Source organism: Neopsephotus bourkii, unplaced genomic scaffold, assembly GCF_033783945.1.
Source record: "Neopsephotus bourkii isolate Nb327-2 ecotype Australia unplaced genomic scaffold, CSIRO-AGI_Nbou_v1 NB_122, whole genome shotgun sequence".
NCBI classification, from domain to species: domain Eukaryota; kingdom Metazoa; phylum Chordata; class Aves; order Psittaciformes; family Psittacidae; genus Neopsephotus; species Neopsephotus bourkii.
The window spans coordinates 603393-628128 of record NW_026900639.1 but is presented as its reverse complement, the minus strand read 5'-3'; the positions used below and the strand labels follow the sequence as shown (position 1 = coordinate 628128).

The following is a 24736-nucleotide window of genomic DNA, read 5'->3' as shown; positions in this document are numbered from 1 at the left end:
CGCATGCCAGTTTTGTGAAACAAAAGAAGAGCTCTTTCCCTTGCCAGCACGTTATCATGGTAACTCTTTGGCAGCTTAATCCTGTTGATTGGGTAGTTTGGTTTTGTTTTTTCCAAGACAGGGGTGTGATATTTTAAACGGGTTCAGCTACTGTTTGATTTTGCAGGAGCTGCAAGTGCATAAGGATGGACTGGATTTGCCAGGAGCTGGAGGCTGGCATCCTTCCATCCCTGGGAGGGCTTGGGGTGATGGTGGCTGCAATGTTGATAATGGAGATAACATCTCTGGGACAGAAATGGGGGAGTGTGATGTTTGCATCGTGTTGCTGTGTGAGCCCCACAGTTTAAGGTTGTGTCAGGGAAAAACTTAGTATTTCTTACCAAGGACTCTGAATCTCTTTTGTATGTGCTTCTGGACTGTAAATCACTGTCAGACTAGACCCTGGAAGAAGAAAAGCATGGTAGATGGTTCTGGCATCTGGTGCTGATGGTGGAGGTACTTTGCTGAGGTATTTTTTTTGCTGGTGGACCTTGCTGTGTATGAGTAACAGCTTCAGCTTCCACGTAGGTGGTGGTGCGATATATGAGGGTGGTGAAGCCCTATGAAATGAGGTGGTGAGGACCTTGCACAGGTTGCCCAGAGAAGCTGTGGCTGCCCCATCCTTGGCAGTGTTCAAGGACAGGTTGGACAGGGCTTGGAGCAACCTGGTCTAGTGGAAAGTGTCTCTGCCAAAGGCAGGAGGTTAGAAATGGGTGAACTTTAAGGTCCCTTCCAATCCAAACCATTCTATGATTCTATGATTCTTATCTTCCAAAGTGACTCCTTATCTTCCAGGAGACCTTGCTTTGCAGATGCCTTTCTGCTACGCCTTTCCTGAGACCCATCAAGCTTATTTTACCAAGGCCAACTTGATGTCTCACATGGTCTCATTTACTGCTATAGTGACTGACACATCAGTCAGAAACCTGTAGGAGTTACACAACTGTGTAATCTGAGAAAAAAAATAATTCTGCAAAGGGTGGTTGGTTTTAGGCTTGGTGGGGAAATTAGAAGTAAGTAGCTTAAATTTTCAGGAGTTTTCAAAAACCCACAAAAATCCTTTTTTGGCTACTTGAAATGGATTTTTTCAGCCCCAAAAGAATTGTTTTGGTAGGGTTTGGAATGATATAATACAGAGGAGTGAGAATCTTTAAGTCAATTTTACACAAAATACGCCACTTCAACAGGAAAACATTTGAATTTAAAATAAAACATAATAATCATAAAGAAAAAGCTGCCAGTATTTACATTTCACTTTGGAAATGAAAGAGAAAGGGATTTATATATCAAAATAATAAGTGTAATAATAATAATGATAATAATAATGCCTCATTTTTTTTCTTTCTTAATCTGTTTGTCAAATGAAATACAGGAGTTCCTCTTTTTTCTGGGCACTTCTCAATATATCCACCAAGTGTATTATCTGGTGATTAATTTCCCTGTCCTGTTGGAGACCTTCCATTTTAAGATGGTCATTTTGCAAGGGGCACAAGTGCAAAGCTGTTCCATAATTATGTGTGAAATTGTGGAGTACACCTGAGCCCATGGATGTGGATTGAAAGAAGGACCTTCTTCCTTCTTAGCACCCACTTACCAGAAGGTTTGAGGGTCTGAATCCTCTAGGAAGCGTTGCAATGTGGTACACAAGCTGTATCTTCGAGGCTCTTCTCTTTAAAGAACCAACCCATGAACTATTGTCTACTTCAAGCAGAAAGTACAGTCTGACCTCTCCTACATCCCAGGCTCCTATCCAGGATTTAACAGAGAGTATTTTTTTTAGGTTTCCTAATTTCTTCCATGGTTGTGAACATCTGAACAAACATCTGCTGGTGAGGCTGGTGAAGGGGGGAAATTGCAAAGAAGGCTGGAAGCCAGCTGTCAATAGCTGGAGACTCCAAAACCATGTTGCTACAGGAAGAGCAGTCAGTCTTTAAAGTGTTTTATGTTTCTGGTCCTGGCCATTGCCAGAAGCTGTCTCAGTTTGCCAAAGTGGCTGTGTCATTCTCCTGTTGAGGCTCTGGAATTTCCGTTTATACTCCAGAAAGTTATGGCAACACATTCCTCATACAAGAAAGGGCGCTATCAATTTATAGACTACTACTAGAGTTGGAAAAGCACAGTGATTGAAAAGTGCACTGCTGCTTCAACCCCAGAAGGTATGTACAAATCATGAAGCAATGCCACCCAGAGCTTTAGTTCAGGCTGAGGATGAAGAGAATCAGTGCTGAAGGTGACTCTGCTCCTTTTTCACATAAGGCTTTTTCACCTACCTCTTGAGAGACCAGGTGAATCAAAAGCCACAATTTAGCAGATATCATCCAGACTTATTCAAAAATAAAGTAGGGATCTGGAAGTTATAAAGTGTGCTGAAGTTATAGTAGGAGCAATTGTGATATACTGCTATAATTTTTAAGCTCATGGGAAACCCAGATATAAGGAAGATTCAAGGTGACCATCTTCTGGTGAAATAGAGTGCAGGCTGGGTAAAAAAAATGCTTGTGTATTTCCTTATGTAGCATCATCCTCTGCAAGAACTTGGCAAAAGCTTTGCATCATTTTCTGGATCTTGAAATACATATCATTTAATTAAAGTCACTTGGAAAGATGAAGGGTAATGGGAACAAGTCACTGTTCAGGAGATTCCACTAGTCACAAGAGGAAAAATTTTCACAATGAGAACACTGGAATAATCTCCCCAGAGAGTGGTGAATTCTCAGTGTTGAAGTATTTTAAGACTGAACTGGTCAAGATGCTGGGCATCTTGACTTCAATTCAAGTGAAGGTCATACTTTGCCTAGAAAGGTTGGACCAGGTGATCCCTGAGGTCCCTTCCAAACTGGGATACTAGGATTTTATGAAAAGCTTCACCAATTCAGCTGAAAATAATGGCTGAATTCTATTTTCACTTCACTTTCATTGTCAGTATAGTTAAGTGTTGTAAAAGGTCAAAGATTCAGTCCTTTATTCAACTCCCAAATGATGTATTTTCTGCCATTCCAAAGTGACCTATCATTTCAATTCAACTAGCAAGAATTTTTCTTCTGAAAAAGCTGGGGACCAAATGAAAACCTGAAAAAACAGAGTATCAATAGAGTTTTATGGTTGGTTCCATTCTTCAAAATATTTATTATATTTTAGCTGTTTCCCCTGAAGACCAGGTGGAGGATCCTGTACTGTCATGTGCTCTTATACTAATCAATGTCTGTATGTTGTATCATAACTTCCCTCCCTTCAGACCATGACCTGAGTAGAAATAACGAGGAAAGTCCTTAGGACAACCTTGGGAGCTAAATGCAGATATACCAAAAGAGTTTCAGAAGGCAGAGGAGGTGATAGATCAGGAATGACTAGCAAACAACAGGAAAGGATGGAACTTGACCACATGTCAAAGTTTCCCCATGGGCAGTGGAGGAGTTTGCGTACATTATAACTGCTCTGCGCAGTAAGTGATGGGCTTATGTGTATTAATAGGTTTAGAAATGTCTTAGTGGAAAAAAACACATACTTGTGAAATACAAATGTAACCTCAACACAGCGATACTGATCTTGATGGCCTTCTGGGCCTCTTTCCATCTGCTGCATTTCTGCCTCCTAAATCGGTTTCCCAAGAGCACAGTAAAAAAACCCTTTCTCCTTCTCTAAAACTATCCCTGTCATGGCTAAGTGAGAACCTTGCTGTTTGTATTAAGATTCCTCAGTGTACTATGAAACAAGAGGTATATTGTTTCTTTTCTGGAGGGGCTCCTTGCTTGCATTATCTAAATGCTTTTCCCCAGGTAACCTCTTGACTGCTGGTTAGCAACAGTTTTATTAATAGGACTTATTTCAGGCTTAGATATGTCTGATTTATCATGCACAGGGTTATGTCCTTGATTGAGATACTATGGCTTTATAAAAAAATCGCTGAGATATGAAGCTGTGAATGACCTTAACAGCACCGGTGGGTGCATGTATCCCTCCTGGTGTCTCTGGAACAAAACCAGCTTAATGTCATGGTTCTGGCAAAGACGACAGTAGCATTAGGGCTACAGCTGATACCACCAGTGGCCAGGTGGTGATCCCCTCAAGCTAAGATTGCCAAAAGACTAGGAAAGCTGGCATCATACTTCCAGTTTATTATAGAAAAATGTTTATTCGGATGTCTGATGTATTTAAAGAACATGTAACATGGCCCACACAAGGGCAGGGCACAAGAGGAAAGATATTAGCAGTCAGAAGCATCAAGCACTACTACTGTGAGCCATGGTGCTGTAGATGCTTGGCACTCATAGTGCCTTTGCTTTAAAACCTCAGTTGCCAGTAGGAAAAATGCCAGGGGAAAATCAATTGTTCTGAAGTACCAGTGTATTTAAAACAAACAAACAAGCAAATAAGCAAACAAACAAATAAACAAAACCACAAGTCTGCTTCCAAGGAACTGGAGAATGTAAAGCCATATATGGGAAAGTAAATTCACATTAAGATTGTGAATAGGTTTTTCAGCCTCCAGCTCTGGGTGATGGTGGCTGCTTTGTAGACCAGGTTCAGTAAAGTGTGGGGTGATGCTGGTGTGTAGCAGTGTAAGTGCCTGGTGCAGGAGTGGGCAGCAGACATACCCCTGGAGGCATTCACTCCCTTGGATGCCTGTTGCATTAAAGCAGCAGACAGAGGTGCCTCAAAGCATGGATATGGGTCACTGTGGGTAAAATGCACTGAGACTCATTTGCCCACTGCTTGGGTTAGGCTGAGCCTGACTTTACTGCTTGTCTTCTGAATCCCTCCTGCCTGGGGTCTCCAGAAGAGTTCTCATGGACATCTCGACCCCCTTGCTCTTGGTACATGGAAATGACTTTGGTTTTGTATGCTCACACTGCTATGAGGGAGATGGGAGGGAAAATAAAACCCCATCCGTCTTCAGTCTAAATATAGCCTGGACTTTGTTCCATTTGTCTGCAATGATACCTTGTGGCTGGGCAAATAATGACTTGTCTCTTCTTACAACTCCATGGTGGTATGTGCTGAGAAGGGAGAAAATACCAGCAGCTGCCACCCACACATATCTGCAGCTTTCCTGAGAGGAAGCTGTGCCTGGGTGGTAGGTCTGGTCAAACTGTCTGCCACTGTCTTGCCAGTTGTCATACATTGTGCTCCAGCTCTGGGTGGTGTTTTTATAGGGCCATGATTAGACGTGAGGCACACTCAGCCCTTCAGCTCAAACCTTCCTTTTGATCCAGCCACAGTCATTCTTTTTTGCTCTGGCACAGTTTGTCCTGATCTGCAGTATGCCAGAAGTCTAGCCTCAAGCTTTCCAAGTGGGAGTCATCAGATCAGAAAAGGACATCTACATCTCTGCTAGTTGCTCACATTATTTAATCATCATCAGAGCCTTTTATCATCATCAGAGAACTGATTGGTCCACTGAGTGAAAAGGAGAGCATAACTAACCTTTTCCCCAGCTATAGACTTGAACCAAGTCAAATCACCCCCTACCCTTCTATTGGTATAAAGCACATGTGTATTCATTGACACATCTGAATGTCTAATCTAAGTGTAGCTGAGACAAATTTTTTTTCACAAGCAATCCACCACCATGATTTAAATATGAGTTGCCAACACCTCTGGCTGTATTTCACCCACAGTGGCTATCGATGCCTGAATAAATTCAATATGCGACTACCTTCAGTCAGATTCTCAAAGCTTGATATAATTAGACACATTGGGCATAAGGCTGCTGCTGACAATGCACCTGTATAAATGTACTCCCTGATGGGTATTTATTTATTGTTCACTAAGGTATGTGGATTTGGGATAGGACCCAATCTAGATGACCGTAATCTACATCAGGGACTGTAGTGACAGAACAAAAGGTAATGGGTTTGAATTTGAACAAGGGAAATTCAGGTTAGATATAAGCAAGAAGTTCCTTACTGTGAGGGCAGTGAGGCACTAGCACAGGTTGCCCAAAGAAGTGATAAATGCTCCATCTCTCTTAGTGCTCAAGGCCAGGCTGGACAGAGCCTTGGGTGACATGATTTAGTGTGAAGTGTCCCTGCCCATGACAGGGGGGTTGGAACCAGATGATCTTAAGGTACTTTCCAACCCAAACTATTCTATGATTCTACAGTTCATGAAAAATACGTGTTTGTACACTTCCATGCGTTAGAATAGGGAAGAGCACTGCTATTCTTCTGGGGTCTCCTTTATTGAATTTGTTATATACTTCCTTCCAGACAGTTTCCTAGATGTCACTTTGGTAGATATTTTATTGATTTGATTTCATTCAAGGTAAATCATGACTGAGAATTGCAAACAAAGTGGTAATCCCCTGAATGAGCTAGTTCAGGTAAAAAGTGAACAGGGCAGACAGAAAAATAGTGGCCTGATTTTCTATAATTGCAGGATTAGTGTTGAGTCCTGCCTTTCAAGTCCACCAGATATTTTCTAGTTCTTCCTTGTCCTAAGCCAGAAGATGCTCAGAAACACTATGTTAGGGAGGGATAAGGAGGTCACTGGTCAGAAATACAAGTTTTAGTCTGTCTCTATCTGACCTGTAGACCCCTGTGTCCTTTGCGTGCTAGAGCTCCTTGTGTTGTTCAGGGTATCTGGAGACAGAGAAGTGCCTCAGGGCTGTTCACTGAACCCTGGGTGAAATGAAGAGATTGGTGTTGTCATGTTCTGCTATGACACAGCCATCCTGGCTAGAGAGCGGGGAGTTACAACAGCTCCATCCTTTAATATTATGAAAACCCCAAGCAGATGATGAAGGGATGACTCATGTTGCATTTCACCTTGAAACAAGGAAATAAGGAGTTTGAGGTTCTCACTATGCCTTTTTTTCCACTTGGATGCTTTGCTACCAAGGAACAAAATCTGACGCTAAACAATGAAAGGTGGTCAGCTTCATATGGAAAATCTAACACAAAATGTGTGGGGTTGTACATATGTTGGGGAGGAGTATAAGTGGAAGGTGTCTCTGTCTGTGGCAAGGGGGGCGGAAGTAGATAATCTTTAAGCTCCCTTTCAACCCAGACCATTCTATGATTCTATGAGTCTATTTTAGAGGAATGATTCCAAGGGCATCCATTCATGTACTGTTAGGTGTTTCCCAAGTATATGCTTTCCATATATTCATTTATATGTTTATGCATAGCAAAATATGGTTTCTCTTTATTTATGTATTCACCATAAGGGCAACCTGCCTTTCCTCTTGCACTGCAGGCATGTTCCCAACCTGTTGGTTTGCAGAGGCAGGTGTAAATTCTGGTGTAAATTCACATTGCTGTCCTGTGCCTGTTCATGCAGAAGCTTGGACCTCACACTGGCATTGGTTTTCCTCCTTTTTCATTTGAGCTCGGCAGCAGCCTTTTGGCATCTTGTAGCATTTTTGAAGTCCACAGCAGCTAGAGTGCTGTGCCAGGTAAAAATATGGAGCATGACAACCCCAAAACTTAGGGAACAGGTGGAAATATGAAGTGATGAGAAAATGATATACACTGGAGAGTCAGAGCAAGGTCCAGAGAGTTGTCCAGTGTAGTACAGCAGTGGTTATTAGAGGATACTTTTGGAAAAGGTACAAGAACTGGGGAAAACTTCCCCAAAACACTGTCCTAAACCTCACACAGACACTTCCTAAACTATGTGTTTTAGTATATTCTGTACAGAAATATATTACTTTTCCCTGAAATGGTCCCATGACTCTTTACACACATGTAGACTGTGAACATCCACAGTATCCCATAACCAGCTTTCCACAGTTCAGCTATTAGAGCAAAAAAACCCCACTTTCTTCACTTTGAGCCTGATTTGTGCCAACTTCACTTGATAGCCCTTAGTTCTTTCACTGGAAAAAACTATGGGTCCCCATTTGTCTACAGATAAAATCCTTTCAGGAAAGTAGCCTGCTGCTACCATAATCATCTCTGGAGAGGGTGTGAGCAGTGGGGAGTCACTTGGGATAAAGGAAAGAGACTACAGCAGAAACACAAGAGCAGGAGAATAATAAAGCGCATCTGAAGCCTTGTGCTGAGGGCAGAGGCCCTAAAGATGGGGCTGGTGAAGGTGGAGGAGGAGAAAACAGGAATCTATAGGCTCTATAAAATTATTGTCTTGGCATTATAAGTAAGTCTCTTTCGTGGACCTTAAAACCACCCAAAAATTTATGACAAAGACTAAACCAGTTTTCTTCTTGTTTGCTTCTGTTTTCTGGGTTTTATCTGGCTGTTATTCTTTGTTTTTTCCAGGTTGAATTCACTGCTGATCAGATTGAAGGTGAGGAAGATGTGTTTCTCTTCTGCGCACAGTAAATATTGTTACCGGTACATGCTGGCAAGTGCTGGGTGAACACAGGTGTGGTGTTTGAGGTGCCTTGAAGAGTCTGTGCTTTAATTCATGACATTGCTCATATTCCTTCCCTCCCCTGTTGACTTGGTCAAGATAAAAAGGGAAAAGTCATGAAGCATGCAGAGTAGGTACTTGTTAAAGCACATATCAGCTCCACTTCCAGTGAGGAAAAAACAAAAAAGAACCACCCCCCCGAAAAAAAAAACCAACAAACCTCAGTCCAAATATGCTGTTTTAAAAATCCCACTAACAATATGTCAATGCCTTCAAGCGAAAGTCTCCCAACTCTGCTTTTGAGAACTTTTCCCTGTATTCAATCAGAATTTAATGTGTTACAGCTTATGGACAGCTCTCCAGAAACCAGCAAATAATGACAGCGATGGTGTTCTTTTTCTTTCAAAGCAAAACGTCAGCATTTGTTTCTGAAACCTTTGTCCCAGCCCAAGAAAGTGATACTAAAACCTCATGTATGAAGTCCTGGGAACATTACAACTGCAGCTCTCCCCTTTTTCCTCAACTACCAGCTTGCTTTTTACTTCAAGGATAATTGGTAGATGGAGTCACAAACATCTGGCATTTTGTTTTGGTCTTGAAACACTTGGCAGAACTTGGTAGAGACTATGAAAGATGGTATCAGAAAATGGGTTAATTAGAACAGATAAAAACACCCAACCACGAAATCCAGTCAGGCTGATTTAGAGAGAACAGATACGGAAGGAAGGATTTTCTGAACTGGAACCAAATGCTGTATCTTAAAGACTGAGGCTTGGCTGCAGACTTCCAGCATTGCCTTGGGATATTCAAGCCCCCTCCCCCGCTCCCTCCATCTCCCCTTAATGGGTTTGGCTTAGTTTCTATTTGCTAACAACAGGTCGAAAGTAACTCATGGTTAGAGCCAATTATTAATTTCTGGGAGGCTGTATCTTTTCTAGTCCCAAAGTCATGGGAGAACCATACAAGAGGCACGATGCTGAGCCACAAACCTCTGAACTATTCCAGCAGCACACAACAGTTGATCTCTCATCAGTTAATGTTTTGGGGATTGGATAGGACCCACATAGTATCTATGCCATATTTTCTCTCTTCCCTGAGGATAACTAGCTCTAGAGACTGTATCAGAAAATGGGAAAAGACTTATTCAGAAAAAATTCGATGCTTGTCTGGCTATCAGCCCATTGGCATGGCTAGGAAATGACAAATCTGGAGAAAACTTAGGGCTGTCAAAAAAGGTAACAATCCTAGAGCAGATGCAGAACATCTCTGGAAACAGAAAGTTGCATCTTCTTTTTAATTTTCTTCTTACAAATGGCTTCTGGTCTAGCTGTACTCACTGCTTATACAGAGAAAAGCTGGGAGTATAGGACTTGTGAAATAGGATGTCCTTGAAATATTAAAGGGAAAGCCATGGCGCAGGAAGAAGATAACATCATCTGTGTGGGAAAGACTATGACACTTCCATATCAGCTACCACAACATAGCAAAGTTATATTGTGTACTAGCAGTGGGAAGAAACACTAAATCCATTCAGGGTTAATTACACAGTTGGTTCATAGGTTCTGCCATGAGCTGCTGGAAGGAGTACCTAATGTCCTAAACATCACCTGGGGAACCGAGCAGAAAAGCACTGCTGATGAGTTAGCTCAATTCCTTCCCTCTGATCTCTTCTGGTTCTTTTTAATTTTTCCTTCATTTGTCGTTTAGAAGGTAGAGAGTTCTTAGGTTCACAGATGATTAAGCAGACAGACTGATAGTGGCTAGATATATATTTACTCTTTGGAAGAGCTTAGTTGCTGTAGGTGTGGAATTATATCTACTGCACAATCCATAGCTGTCCCTGGACTGTTCCTGGCACACTCTGTTCTCTGTACTGGTTTGCACAAGTCAAAACTTTGCCAAGAAGTGTGCCACTGGCTTAAGAAAGTGGACAATCAGTATTCCAGTGCTTGAGACATTTTATTTTGTGTTAAAAACACAGGTTAGAAAGGAAGCTCCACTTGCCATGATTTATAGCTGCAATACTGGCTGTTGAAATCACTTGAGAGCTGGGACTTGCGAATGGTCTGGAATATGTCCTTTTGATCTGTTTTCTCCTTCTCATTCTTCTGGGTTTCAGTTGCACTTTTGTGTGTGTGTGTGTATGTTCATTTTCTGCTCTGCATTGCACTGTTAATTTCATCAAATTTCTTCTTTCATTAAGTTGTCTGGAAGTCAAGGTCACCTCTCATCCCTTTAAACATCATGGGGATGTTTAAATATAAACCTGTAATGTATTATAATCACCTCTTTCTCTCACTGTTGACCAGATGAGGACCTAGGTTCCTCAGTGAGATGGAATACTTCCTGATTTGTCAGGTGAAACTAGATCAGTAAGAAGTCTATCCTGTATGATAGGTATTACTGGCTGTCAGTATGTCACGACTGACACAACTGGTTTTCTGGCAGTCCATTCTGAACTGAGATGGTGGAGAACAGACAGTGAAGCCTCTCAAGGTGTTTTCCAGCCCTGTCTTGTAGGGTACCCAGAACCTATTCCTTTTCCTGAGAAAAAGACTTTGTTGCCTCAGACTTACTTTCCTGCAAGGATTCATTTTTATGTTAGCCTTCAAAATGTTACTCTCAGAAGAAGAATGGTCTGTGGGTAAAGCCATGAGTAACACACCCATCTTTATACATCCTTATGCCTCAGCTGCCAATGAAATTCATTGGTTGTGGCAATGTGTATTTATGAAAGTGTATTTCTGGCCTTTTCAGCCCCCTAAATTACTGAAAAATTAAGAATATGAACTATTCAAGATGAGAAGCTAGGTAGCAATTAGGCATATGAAAATATATACTGCTTCTGCCAGTGGTTTAGTGGCTAGCAGGAGGTCAAAGGAGACCATAGCCAAGCTGGTTTCATTGCTTTGATGGAAACTTGCATTAAGCCAGAAAATCCAAAATGTAAATAATAATTAAAAAAATAGGCTGCTGTTGTATATTGACAAAATGGGGTGTCCAAGCACACAGGCCAATGTTCTGGTGGGAGGTGGTTACATCTGATTCTAAAAGAAAAAAGAACAAATTGTGAACCTTCAGGATGTGGCGCAGAGGGTGCTCAGGCAATAGGTAAGTGGTGCACAGATAGTAGCTCAGGGAGGTAGCTGTATTTCTGACCCATCTCAGATGCTGAGACCTCCAGGAAAGGACAAAGCTGGGGGTGGGGTCTTACCCCCTTCCACAGCCAGCAAGGAGACCATGAAAACCCACTATTGCCCTCTGCTGGAATGAGGGTTGCCAATGGGACCTGGGCTCCAGCCGGTGCCAAGGAGGCAAAGATACAGGAGAGAGAGAGGCAGGGAAAGAGAGAGCAAAGAGGAAGATTAAAAGAAAAAAACAAGGTGAGCGTTGATTTGTCCAAAACAACAAAAGGCATCATCATTTGAAAGTGTTGGATAAAGAACTGATGAGTAAGATATGAGTGCAATGATAAAAATGAAAACGGAGGGAGAAAGAAGGGGAGGCAAACCCAACAACACTAGAAGAGAGAAATGAGCACAGAAGAAAAAAGAGAGGTGGAATAATGAGGAGGAGAAGGAATTGAGAAGGGAAAGATGGAAAAAATCTGGCATGCAGAATGCATGGCTGAATGGTTGAATGTCAGGAGCTAGGGAATAAAATTCCTCACTGCATTTGGATAGTGGGAAGGAAACATATACAGAAGAGCAACAGCAGGACAAAGGGCAGATTCAGAAATTGACAGCTTTAAAGTCAAAAGATATCTGTGATCACGTATAGACCATGCACTAGGCAGTGTTTTCAGTGAACTATAACAGCCTATTACTGTTGCTTGCACCCTGAGATGCTCCTTGGTCTCTGCAATTCATCTGCAACCCCAGCAATGAGACACGATCCTGAGCAGTCAGTGTGCTGGGGAATCCAGGCTTTCCATATACCTCCACCCTAGCCCAACTGTTTCTTTTGTGATAATTCCAACAGGTTATCATGGCATATCTTGTTACCTGCTAAGAGAGGTACTCCTTTATCTCAATAGGCTGTGCCAGTGCTCTCTAAGTGTATAATGCTGAATAAGATATCCAGTTAGCTAACGAGCAGAACTGCTATTTAATTATGTGCCATCTGACTGGCTTTGATGAAGCTCTCAAGGTCAACAATTTCTGTAAGGTTTTCTGCACTTCTTGATGTTAGCTGAGATGGAAATACCATAAGAAGAGCATTTGACCTCTCTTATTCCATTCCTTGATTGAACCAGAAAATGCAGGGGAGGAGGAACACAAACATTGCAGATAACAGCAAAAACAAAGCTCATCAAATTTGTTCCCAAACTGCAAAATAAAAGGGTCAGACAGAGTTAGTTAGGGGGAAAGTCTAGGCTTGCTTTGACTTAATCTGTGGGAACATTGCATGCATTTCTTTTTATCTTTTTGTCTTCCAGAATTTAAGGAAGCATTCTCACTCTTTGACCGGACTCCTAAATCTGAGATGAAAATCACATACGCACAATGCGGAGATGTCTTGAGAGCTTTGGGGCAGAATCCCACCCAGGCTGAGGTCTTGAAAGTGCTTGGCAGGCCCAAACCAGAAGGTTGGTGTCCTCCTCTGTTTGTTTCAAAAAGATCACTCCAAGATTTTTGTGAAGCAGATGAGATATCCATTTTCTGATGGAAAGATTGTGAAATAACAAAGGGTTTGGAACAGCCTCTGCAAATCAACAGCAGAAAAGTAAACGAGGAAAAGTAATATCTCAGTTAATATCGTCTCAAATTTAGAAGAACAAATTAATGGTCCTGTGTGTCAATGTGTTCCTGCCTTTTAAAATTGCTTTGATAGCAGGCATTCATGTGTGTTTACTAAAACTGCAGACATTTTGAAGATGTCTAAAAAAAAAAGAGGGATAGACTGATTGTGAGGGCAGAGCTTGTTCTTCAAAAATATGCATTAGAAGGTCTGTAATAATGGTAGCAACATCTCCATTCAACATTGACCATACACTGGATAATTCTTCAGAACAAAGGAAATATCTCAAACCATATCTACATTTGAGCATTTTGTAAATTACTTCTCTGTCCTTTCCTTCCACTGGGGTGGAATTGTCAAGTAAGCCCTCATTCAACAATTGTGATATGTTGGGGTATGTCAGTGAAACAGTGGAAGATAAGTATTTCTCTCACCGCCAGACCTCTTTCCTACTCTATCCACTCTTCCATCTGTACTTAATACACTTCTATGCTCTTCTCTTTAGCTGATGTTTATCCCCATAGTTCTTCTACCCTCATGACTTACCCATGGTTAATGCCTCATGGATAGTCCTCAACTCTCCCAGAATCCACCAAAACTTATTTCCATCTGTGTCTTTGTAGACATGAACTCCAAGATGATTGACTTTGAGACCTTCTTGCCCATGCTCCAGCACATTGCTAAAACGAAAGACACAGGCACCTATGAGGACTTCGTGGAGGGTCTGCGTGTGTTTGACAAGGAGGGAAATGGAACAGTAATGGGAGCTGAACTCCGCCATGTCTTGGCTACACTGGGTAAGGTGAACCTTTCCTTATGCAGTTTCATCACTGAGGTTTTTCCCATACAGCTTTGTATTGTTATGAGTAACCTCTATGGAAAGAAATGATTGAGCAAGATTTCAAATTTTCCACTGTCTTCAGTATAAAGACTAAGAAAATGTTCTTTAATAATGAAGATAAATATCACTGACCTACAGCTCAAGGAAGACCTTTGCTTGCTTGCTTACCTCCTTTGTGTTATTTTCTGGTAAATATTATATTTCTATCACCATAAAACTATCCAAACATTGGAATGTTATTCAATATTTTTCTGCACCTACAATAAAAGTTTTAAGATGATGCACTTTTTTATCAGTCATCTGTTTAACAGAAGTGTCTCTGAAACTGAAAGTCCCTGGTTTTAAACAAGGGATCAATATTTGTCTGTCCTATCAATTTTTTACTTCAGAAGCTCTGATTTCACAGACAGTGCTGACAACAGAATGAGTATAGGGCAGAAAATTTGGCTGTGACTTAATGACAGGTTTCCATTTGGATTAGAAGGCACTGACATGCTGTCCTCTGAATCCAGTAAGCATTTCTCAAAATCAGCTTTTTCACTAGTGTTTGTCCACTATTTTTAAAAAAGGAATGAGCCTTTACAAAAGAGATTTGATTTAGACAAAAGTATTCCAGTGATGGATTGTGACCTGATATATCAATTCAAGGAAGCTAAAGCTTTTATGGCTGGGGGTTTTAATTCAATGACACATCAATGTTTATTAGTGGCACAGGGAATAAGAAAAGAAAGCAATGCTATTTTCCTTTTTATTGCTGATGATATTGAATCATTTTGGGGACCAAATTCAGTGATGACAACCCCCCCACCAGGGTCAGGATTGATGCCCTGTCTAAACTTACCTGGGACAAAAAAAACAGTATGGCCAATACTGCAAGTTTCACAATACTGCAAGAAATATTTTTCTACTTACTCTTCTATTTCCAGTAATACAGCAATGTCTGATATTCACCATTAGGAAGTATTTAAATCTTAAGAATTAATGGTTCTGTTTTGGGTGGCATCTCTAAATACTGACCAAATCCTAAGCAAAGCCAAATATTCCATAAATTAGCATTCTTCTCTGTTTAAGTAAAAAAAAAAAAAGAAAAAAAAAAAAGAAAATTCACAGATTCATATCAGCTAATGACTTGTTTTTGTGTGCCAGAGGTCAGTGATGGAAAAAGGGGAACAACATGAATAACAGGGCACACCCAATGCATTTTATTTTATTTTATTTTATTTATTTTATTTTGTTTTGTTTTGTTTTCTTTTTTTGTTTTATTTTTTTATTTTATTTTTTCATTTCATTATTTGGATTTTTATGATTTCAGCTGAAATCACCCTCAGATTTCTCATTTACTTTTCTGGAACTCATTTGAGCTCATCCTAAAATTAGTGCCTAATATCAGAATAAGGGGATGGATCGGGTTGATATCTGCTTAACCAAAATGAAGCCTTACAGACAAATGGGCTCCTAATATTTAGAGAATGAAACTAAATGGGAAGTATCACTGATCCAATTCGAGATCCTAAATTAGATCTTAGAGTCTTCCTGAAACTCAAACTCAGACTCAAACTAGATCCTGACTCTACTGAAAGGGTTTTTTAGGGAAGACTTGGTTAAAATGTGACTAAAGCCTTCAAGGTTTGGCGCTTAGAGAAAGCTTATTCTTAGAAAACTGAGTATGTAAACATGATAGCATGTGGGTTTCCATATTTATTCTGTCTTTCTGGGTTTCAGATCAAACTTTCTCAGTTTGCAAGGACAAAAGTAGCTTTCCTAGCAGCCAGCACCACAAGTTAAACTGAAGAGAAAATCACCCTCTTTTCTCTCACTTTCTTTTGTGTTCTTTGGTTCTTTGAAGTATGCTTCATAAGTTCTTAAAAAAAGGCCCAGGTGCTGAACAGGGTTTTTGCTTTCCACCAGGTGAGAGGTTGACTGAAGAGGAAGTTGATAAGCTTATGGCTGGTCAGGAAGATGCCAATGGCTGTATCAACTATGAAGGTAAGTACAACCCCTTCAGACTGGGCAGTGATCATGTGCTTGAAGGCTTTGCTACAAATATGCTGAGAAAGTTTAAATCTGTGGAAGATATAAAGCAGGATATGTGCTTTTCCATATTTTAGGCCAATTTAGATTCTATAATTCAGCTGGTAAACCTGATCTGTTGAAGTTTACTTGTGTTTTTCATAGCTGAATAGCCATGGCGCCTTCGAAAAGTGGGGCTGTATATTCTTATTTTGTTTGCCTTTATAAAAAAAACAAACAAAAAAAACCCACAAAAAACCCAACAACAAACTAAACCAAAACCATTATTTTTTTTACCTTCTCCACAGTTCCTTGCCCTCTCAAAAAACAAACAAACGAAAAACCCCACATCCCTTTTGAGACTTCCTTAGAGAAAAAACACTGAATTTTCCTTCAAAAAATCAGCAAAAAAATTTATCCTTATCATCCTCTTTTGGGTGCTAAGAATCCTAAAAGATTTCCCAAAGACCTTCCATTTTATTTCACTGCTATTTTAGAAAGCCAGAATAAAGTCATGGGTACGTGCACCATGGCTCTTTTCTGCATCTTGCAAGCCTACATGCTTCAGGCTGTTCTATAAAACCACAATATTCTAGTAGGAATCATGAACACGTACTTTTGTATACAGCTGAGCCTTTCTTAAGGTTGACTGGTGGCTGACCACGGCATTGTTTTTGTGATTTAGCTGGTCAGCCATATTCACTGAGCTTTATATGAATATTTGGGTTGGTAGTCTCCTTCTATTCACAAGTACCAGTGATCCAAGTTCAGGGAAACATTTCTTACAAATACTTTATAGATTAGAAATCTATAGATTTAGCCAGCCCAAATGATTTATGAATGTATGGTGAATTCAGATATATTAATAGCCTGGGGGAATTATTGGGAAACAAAAAAAATAATTCCTTACTATAGGATGTATTTTTCCTTTTCCTTTTGAATTTAAAAATTGTATACAACGACTGCTTTTTTTTTTTTTTAATGGAGAAAAATGGAACCAAACTTTCTGAAACAAAAGCTTGATTCAATTTTGAAATACTTTGTAAACCTGTTCACTGGAGAGAGATGGTCATGATACTTGGCTTCCTGAGCTTCTGTGTATTCTGGAGGTTCACACCAGAGGAAACTTTTTTGCCCCCTGATTTAATACAAATGTGGTAAAGTCTTGAAAGCCTTTCAAGATGAGGACCCAGAGTTTCTCATGGCTGTATCCTTTGAAAGCCAGTTCCATATAGCAGGCAGGGGTAAGGGATTAAGCAAGGTATGGATTAACTGATGTGCACACTCATTTCCACTGCCTACCTAGACTGTTGGCTACACTGCACTGTACATATGTTACCTTAAGGACTTACAAAGCATTTAGCACCCAGCATCTGGAATCTTATTTACAAAGTGCTGTGGTTCTCATTGCATCAGAGGAAGCAAGAAGGGTGAATTTAAATAACAATCAAACTGAGATACCCAATAATTTACTGAGTTCAACAAAAGGGATTGATAAATGACCCTTTTCTTTCTTGTTTCCAGCTTTTGTGAAGCATATCATGGCTAACTGAACACGAGGTGAGTCTTTTCTATTCTCCTTGCCTAAAATATTATTTTGGGTTTGGCATCTCAAATAGGTTTGAAGAATGTGTAAGTGATTAATCAAAGACAGTGAATATTTTCAGCATGTTGTACAAGGAGGTAGGACAAGAATGAGTGAAATGTCATCCTCATCCTATCAAATGCACAAAAATCAGTGACCTTTCTGCAATTGTCTGGTAAATCTGGGTACCTTTATTTTAGAAGTCCAACATACTATGCTGTAAAAGGATTTGATTTCCAAAGAGCAAACTGCTCATTCCCTTATGGTTCACTGGAAACTTCAAAGAATGCATATTTTTCATGTCCACTTACAAATCTCTGCTCTTACACTTCTAGAAAGGAAGGAGGCAGAACTGAGCTGACTAGAGAATGAATGGGCAAAAATTGTGAGGAAAAACATAAGAAGGAGTAATGCATGTTTATGTCACTGAACCTACACTTATTTGCCTTCCATAAATCTGGCTCCCAAAATACTCTGTCAAATTGGTTGGTTTTCCAGGAAAAGACATGAGCTTTGCCCAGCACATCTTCTGGCATTATTCAATAGTGTTCTCAAAACCACAGTACCGTTAAGGTTATCTCTGTCTTGCCATTGCAAATAAGCTGAATTTTATTTCCAGTATTTACTAACTATTGTTTATTTTTGTATTCCTGGAAAAGGTGCCTGCTCTTTAGAGCTGGCGTTTACCATTATTTATCTCTGTTCAGCTACCGGGGAAAGCCTGACCTGAGAAATAACCAGCTCCATCTATTTTGCAAAGTATCTGATAAATTGGGAAAAGCAGTGGCTTCTTTCAAATTTGTTCTGGTTGGTTTGGGTTTTGTTTGCTTGTGGGCTTCTTTTGTTTTGTTTTGTTTTGTTTTCTTCTGCTTTAGCTTATTTTTTTACTATGTCCTGACCAGGCCTAGCTTTGTTTTCCTTTTGCAGCTGACAATACCCCAGCCCACCAAGACTTTTTTGTTGTGTGTTTATTGTATTCAGTGGCATCCCAGGGAGGGAGTTAAGTTAAAGTCACATCCGGGTTTTGGGGACTTTTGTTCCCAGACATAATTGAACAAAATGTAAACTAGGTAAAAAAGATGAGTTTCTTTTCTTATTATTGATAAGTTTTCTTTCTTAAAGGCATTTATTTTCTCTGAACATATACTCAGCTTTCCAACACTGGCTCCCAGTTTTCCATTCCAAAAATCTGGATTGCCCCACAGCCACAGTGGGTAATCCCACAGCTACCATGATTCTTATTTGTTGTTTAGAGATGTTTTCAATCTTTAATCCTATCTTAAACCTACTGCCACTGAAAATTCCCACTGTGGTACCTAAAGTCCTTGTCACCTGAAGCAACCAACGTCAGCCACCAAAGAAGACAAGTGAGCAGTGGTAAGCTGAAGAGCTGGCAGAGGGCTGGGAGCTGCAGCAGGTGGGGCAGGAAGAGTTTATTTGATTATAATGCTTTGGAAAGAGAGTTGAGAGGTCCTGACACACAGAGAACCAGTGTGCCCCTGATTTGCCAATGAGCCATGATGGGCGTCATTCAATAGTGGCATCTTTCACTCCCTGCTGTGTTGCTGCTGGCATGTTAAAGAAAAGACAAATTAAGTCTTTACCCTTGAAAGGGTGATGGCCCTTTGCCATAGAGCATATAACAAACAAATCCCAAAACACTGGATTTTAACTCAGTGGGAATCTGGATCTGAGTCCAAAAATAAAGTAGTGGCTCATGTTTCTTGGCCAGTCCTATATGCTCAAGGAAAGCCAGAGCTGTATCCCAATGTAAGAACGGAACGGTGTCTTTTCATTTCTAAAAATGGTTAATGTGATTACTCTGTATTGGCTTCTCATATATACAGCCTCTCCACTGGCTTGTCCCCAGGTGCTACGTACTAGTTCTAATACAGAGTAACCAATTACATCTTCAATTAGTAACTGTTCCACTGTTTTCTGCAGACCTCTGAGGACAAGTGTTCTGCAGGATTATAGCCAGCTAGTCTTCCTTCACAGTAAACATTGCTGCAGAAAACACTCCCAGATTGGGTACATATCTACTTCTTACACTACTCAGCAGGAAAGACATGCGAAGCAGGACACATTAAGCTTTCTCACATAGCTAAAAAGCACTCTACTGTACTTGCGATCCAATAACCACTGCACTGTGAAGTAGGGCTGTGAGATATGTGCAGTGGACTATATGGACCCACTGTGAAAGCAATGCACACAGCTGTCCCCCTGCTATGTGACTGAATGCGTGATGAGCAGAGTCAAGATTATGTCACGGCCTGTCTCTTGACTGCATATCCATTAATAAGATCAAATAGCCAAAAATGTTGGAAAAGAATCTCTGGGAGCACATTGGATATTGTCAGAATTGTTCAGATGCTTCCTTAATACAAACCTTGTTTTACAATACTACCTTATTTACCTTTAATCATATAATCCTAAGTAGTAGAGTAGTACTGCTGGAGGGACAGTCGATACTGTTATACTATCGACTACTCACAGAGGCTTAATTTGGTGTCCCGTATGTAGGTTCATGGTTTGTCTGAGATGCTCCAGGTGTCTCATATATCCATGGCCTCTCAGATGGGATGCAGAACCCATGGCAGACTAGTGCTTTCTGGCGGCTGGCAGCCAGGCAGAGTATTCTAGTACATCTCAGGTGTGTTTAGGAGTTGAGGAGTGGGGAAGTGAACTGAGTCCCATGGCTTGAAATCATGTGACTCTAGGTAAAGTCCTAGAATATGCCATCAGTATTTGACTGGCTGACATAGTCTTCCTTGGCTCAAATCAGATTAATATGCCTACAAGTATATTTATGAAAGCAGGGTATCTATGTTTCCAGATGTAAAGGAGGTCCACTTAGATGCAACATTCAGAGTGATACACCTCATCCAAAGAAGGGACATGGATACAGTTAGTCCAGCTGCCAATGTTGAGAAGGACAAATCTCACATGAACATTATGTCGTATTTACCATTTGTATGGGAATGTTCTGCAGGCCTTGAGGCTCTCAAATTGCGTCAGAAGCTTATTGCTCAGTAACTGAATCTTGCCTGAAATCTAAACACTAAGAGAAATCTCTGTGCTCAAATGTTGCTGATGGAAGACTGACTACAGATAATAGAGGGATAATAGAAGTGGAAGAAACTATCCAATAGCTAAGAAACTGGACTGTTTTTCTGGAAAGATGATTCTTTATCCTGACATAGCTATACTATCTCTCCAGATCATTGCTTCCCATGTTTGGTCCATCATTTACACATTGAGTGTAAGATTCTGGGGTTGAATCTTACACTCCCGGCATATTCAACGTGATTAGGGATATCCTGTCACATTGCGTGATTGCTCTTTGGTATCAGTTGGCATCTATCTAGTGCAGAGACACTTATCTGCAGGCCTTGCTGTCAATAAGCTGACTACAGATGCATGAGGACAACAGAGGCTGATTCCTGGTGGCATTGTTTGTTTCTTCTTTCTTCCTCTAATGCTTAAAAATAACTCTTTTTAGGACAAGATAGGAGCCGAGAAACCCAGATGCTGGCCTTGGATTTCAGTGTTGTGGAATGTCTTCTCATTTTTCAGTCTGGATTCTCATTACAGAGTTACAAAATATGCTGTTCCTAAAGTTATTTAGATAAATGTTTTTTTGTTTGTTTTGCCTTGTTTCTTCATGGGAAAAGGGTGGCCTCTGTGGAGATTCAATAAACTTAGGAAACTGAAAAGACTGGAATTTGAACTCTGAATACCTGGGCATTGTGATTTCTTTCTGATATAGAAGACTAACAGCAATAGAAAACTGTTAAGAAAGAGGAGAAAAAAAGAGTAATTTTTTTCATGACTAAATAAATAATAAGAAAAAGAATTTGTCATTTAACCATATCCCTCCACTCTTCCTTCAAAAATAAAGTTCCTTTTATTTTTGTCTTTTGTTTGTTAAAAAAATACGCTGAAATAGAGTAAGGGAGAAAAGAAACTAAAGCTGTTGTATGAATTTCATGTATACAAGGAAACTCTTAAACTTTAGAATAACAGTAAAAGTGGAATTCACAGCAATCAGCAATGAATACAACCTTGTTCACATGTTTCTCAGCTTTTTAAGATACCACAGCAAAACATGCAAAACACCATGTTTCCTAAAATTCATCTCTTCTCAACAAGGATTACTTCTCATTCCAACAGTCTGACCTATGAAACAAGTAAAAAGCCTGGAAATTGTTCTAGTATATGTATCTTGGTCTTATAGCTTTCTGGGTAAAACATGTGATTCTTTGTCACTTTATTTCATCATAGTTTCTGTGTCTGTGTGAGGGAAGGGGAAATGGGAAATAAATGCTTTTTGAAAAAACATCAGTAGAAGAAAAGGAGAGTTGAGAAGCGTGAAAAAGCACAACAAATTAAGTTGGCCCATTTTCTGGGGAATAAAAATTTAAAATTTAAATTTAAAATTTTAAATTTAAAATTTAAAAGTAAAATTTAAAAGTAAAAATAAAGAAAAATATATATCCTTGGTGGGGGTGGAAAAAGGAGAAAGCTATAGGCTAGTAGAGCTTGTTAGGAAATACCAAAAATTCTGAATATGTAATGCTGGCAAGAGGTATTGTTAAAACAGGCGAGTTGGAAACTTAATGGAGAAAAGATAATCAGTGGAACACTGGAATACAAGGATACAAACTGCATAGCAATGACTGAAGAGGTCATCCTCACAGAGAAGAATGTTATGAATGGGAGAATACAAATCGTCAAATTACGTGAATATATGCACTGCAACAACATGTAGCATTGAACAGCCACAATGAAAAAAATCAGCAGTTACAGAGCTAACAACAGAATTAAGCTGATGGCAATAATAGCAAAATGCTAAAAGCAATTTAAAAGCTAGTGCAAAGGGAGGATTAGAAAGATGCTGATAATGACCAGAATGTTTTATATCCAGCCTGGGTTAACTGTACACAAAGCTGAAAGTAAGCGGCAAAAAAAAAAGTCACCTTGAATCACTGTTTTTGAATGAAACACCTCTGAAGCATTAGTCCTAAATAGAACCATGCATTGAACAGGCCATTGATAAGGCCATGGGATTAGCAACTATGTCTGCTCCAGTGTAAAAAAGATGGACACCAGAAATGTGCAACCAAGGTTGGGTGGGGCCAAGATTGGGTGGTCTAGTGGAAGGTGTCCCTGGCCATGTCAGGGAGTTGGAACTGGATGAGCTTTAAGGTCCCTTCCAACCCAAACCATTCTGTGATTCTCTGAAATTGTCACCACTAGTGATCTGTTTCCTCATCAGAGCAGCTTTTGTGGGTATCCACTTCCTTTCTCAACGTTGGCTCCTGTGATTTCTTAGGGCCTAGTTTGCTGTGGAGCAAAAACCATTTCATAGGCATCTTGCCTTCACTGTCTTGTAAATAGATGTTTAGGCCCCAGTGATAGCTTAATATTGTTTTGAATCAAAGATGTAGTAGGGAAACGTAGTTCTTTCTCCTTTTCCTGCTGGTGCAATGAACCACTTGGGAATGTCTCCTGTCTTCTACACTGTTGTTACAAAGACATCTCTATTTTAAAGAATCCTTGAGCTCTAGGGCTCATACAGCTGAGAAACACAGTGAGGGCTTACTACAGAAACACTTTGCTAGCACGTATGATCTGACTACCTCTTTCTCCTCCATCCCCTGTTGTTCGATCACCAAAGCTCATCTCTAAATTGGGCTATTGCCACTAGATAGTGAGTCCTATATGGTCTACTCTAGAGCCAAACCTGTCAAAATTTCCATCAAATCAAAGCAAGATTCTTGTTCTGACTTCTTTTCAGAGACATTTAGTTACTATGTCAGGTACAGCTCAGATGGAGGAGAAACCCTAATCTCTCCAGATGCATATCAGCTGCTTTCTTCTTCAACTGCTAAACACAAAGTCACCTCTTCAACACTACTCAGACTCCCAGTAAGTGGTCACCTTGAAGTATTATATCTAAATCTTGCAGAATATTTTACTATGCATTTCCCAAACAACATCTCTCTTCATCCACAGATGCAGATGGACCTTTCACCTTGGCATGTGGGTGTCATTCACTCATCTAAGTGCAGATATCTGCAAAGCTGGTGTCTTCATCTGTCCTAGGCTTCAGCACTTATCTTATTGGCACAGATTGTATCTGTACCATGCAGTTTATTGTTTTTTTTACTGTTTTTGTTGTTGCTGTTACTAAAAACACAGTTGAAACACCCATTATCACATGAATCCAGCATCTGGGACTTACACAGGGCTCACAGCTATTTCAGCAAAACTTAAAGGGCTGGTAGTGCTGCAAGTAACCATGCAAGTCCTTTGATGGAGCAACAGAAAAAGGAAAGACCAACAAAGAGCAAGCACAACCACCTGAGCTGATGTGCATCAGCAAAGAGTGCAAGGCAAGAGGACTACCAAAGAGTGGCCCATGGGGCAAGATGAACCAGTGAAGAAGAGAATAGAATAACAGCTGGTGTTTCACACCAAGTGCATTGACAGAGCTCTTTGAGGAAGGATCTGTAGGTCAGTTCAAGCTGCATAAGAAAAGATGTGTGTGGGAGCAGGCTGTAATTGTGCCTGCTGCTTTCGATGTGTCAGGACATGCTACTGCTGAATATTGTTATCATAAGCACAAGATTCACTCACAAGCAAACTGGAATAAATAAGCAATATTTACTCCTTCCCTTTTCCTCTTCCACCCACTTACCTCTAGCCCTAAATACTAATAAAAAGAAAAAAAAAGAAAAACCCAACCTCCTATCTAGAGAATATGTGTTTTAAAAAAAAAATGTGGGCAGGAAACATGCCAAGCTTCTAGAAGGTCTTTTTATAGCACTAGCATCTGGCTCTTTGGGAGACTCCGTAGAGAGTTTTGTTGGTGACTTTACATCTGCTGTGGTTAAGCTGCTAATAGACTGGTTGTCTGGGCCTCTGCCTGCTCCAGTGATTTCTTAGTACCATGCTTTGGTTACTTGAGGAGTTTCAGCCTATTGACTTCTTGCCAGAATTACATAGTACATTCCAACAGTGACTTGAATTGCGACACCCAGCCATGCAGAAGGGGTTTCAGCTGGAGCAAGGACATTGGCTGGTATTTCATTGCCCTCTCCTTAAACCCATCCAAGTCTGGATTAGAGCAGGAGGTGAAGCATGAATTTTTTTGATCCGGAAGCCAAAAGGAAAATGAATAATATTTTTTCAGTGATGCCCAC

The 24736-nt window shown here is 40.2% G+C and overlaps 1 protein-coding gene across 1 annotated transcript in view; it reads left to right on the top strand.

Moving 5' to 3' along the window:
- The window catches only part of MYL3 (myosin light chain 3), a 35796-nt gene extending 14538 nt beyond the window's left edge, over nt 1-21258 (top strand). The window contains exons 2-7 of the mRNA XM_061365870.1: nt 8259-8286; nt 12791-12940; nt 13716-13889; nt 15842-15919; nt 17468-17503; nt 21031-21258. Coding sequence (XP_061221854.1) covers nt 8259-8286; nt 12791-12940; nt 13716-13889; nt 15842-15919; nt 17468-17496 — 459 coding nt within the window. The 3' untranslated portion in view covers nt 17497-17503; nt 21031-21258. The remainder of the gene's footprint in view (nt 1-8258; nt 8287-12790; nt 12941-13715; nt 13890-15841; nt 15920-17467; nt 17504-21030) is intronic.
- Nucleotides 21259-24736: the final 3478 nt, after the last annotated feature.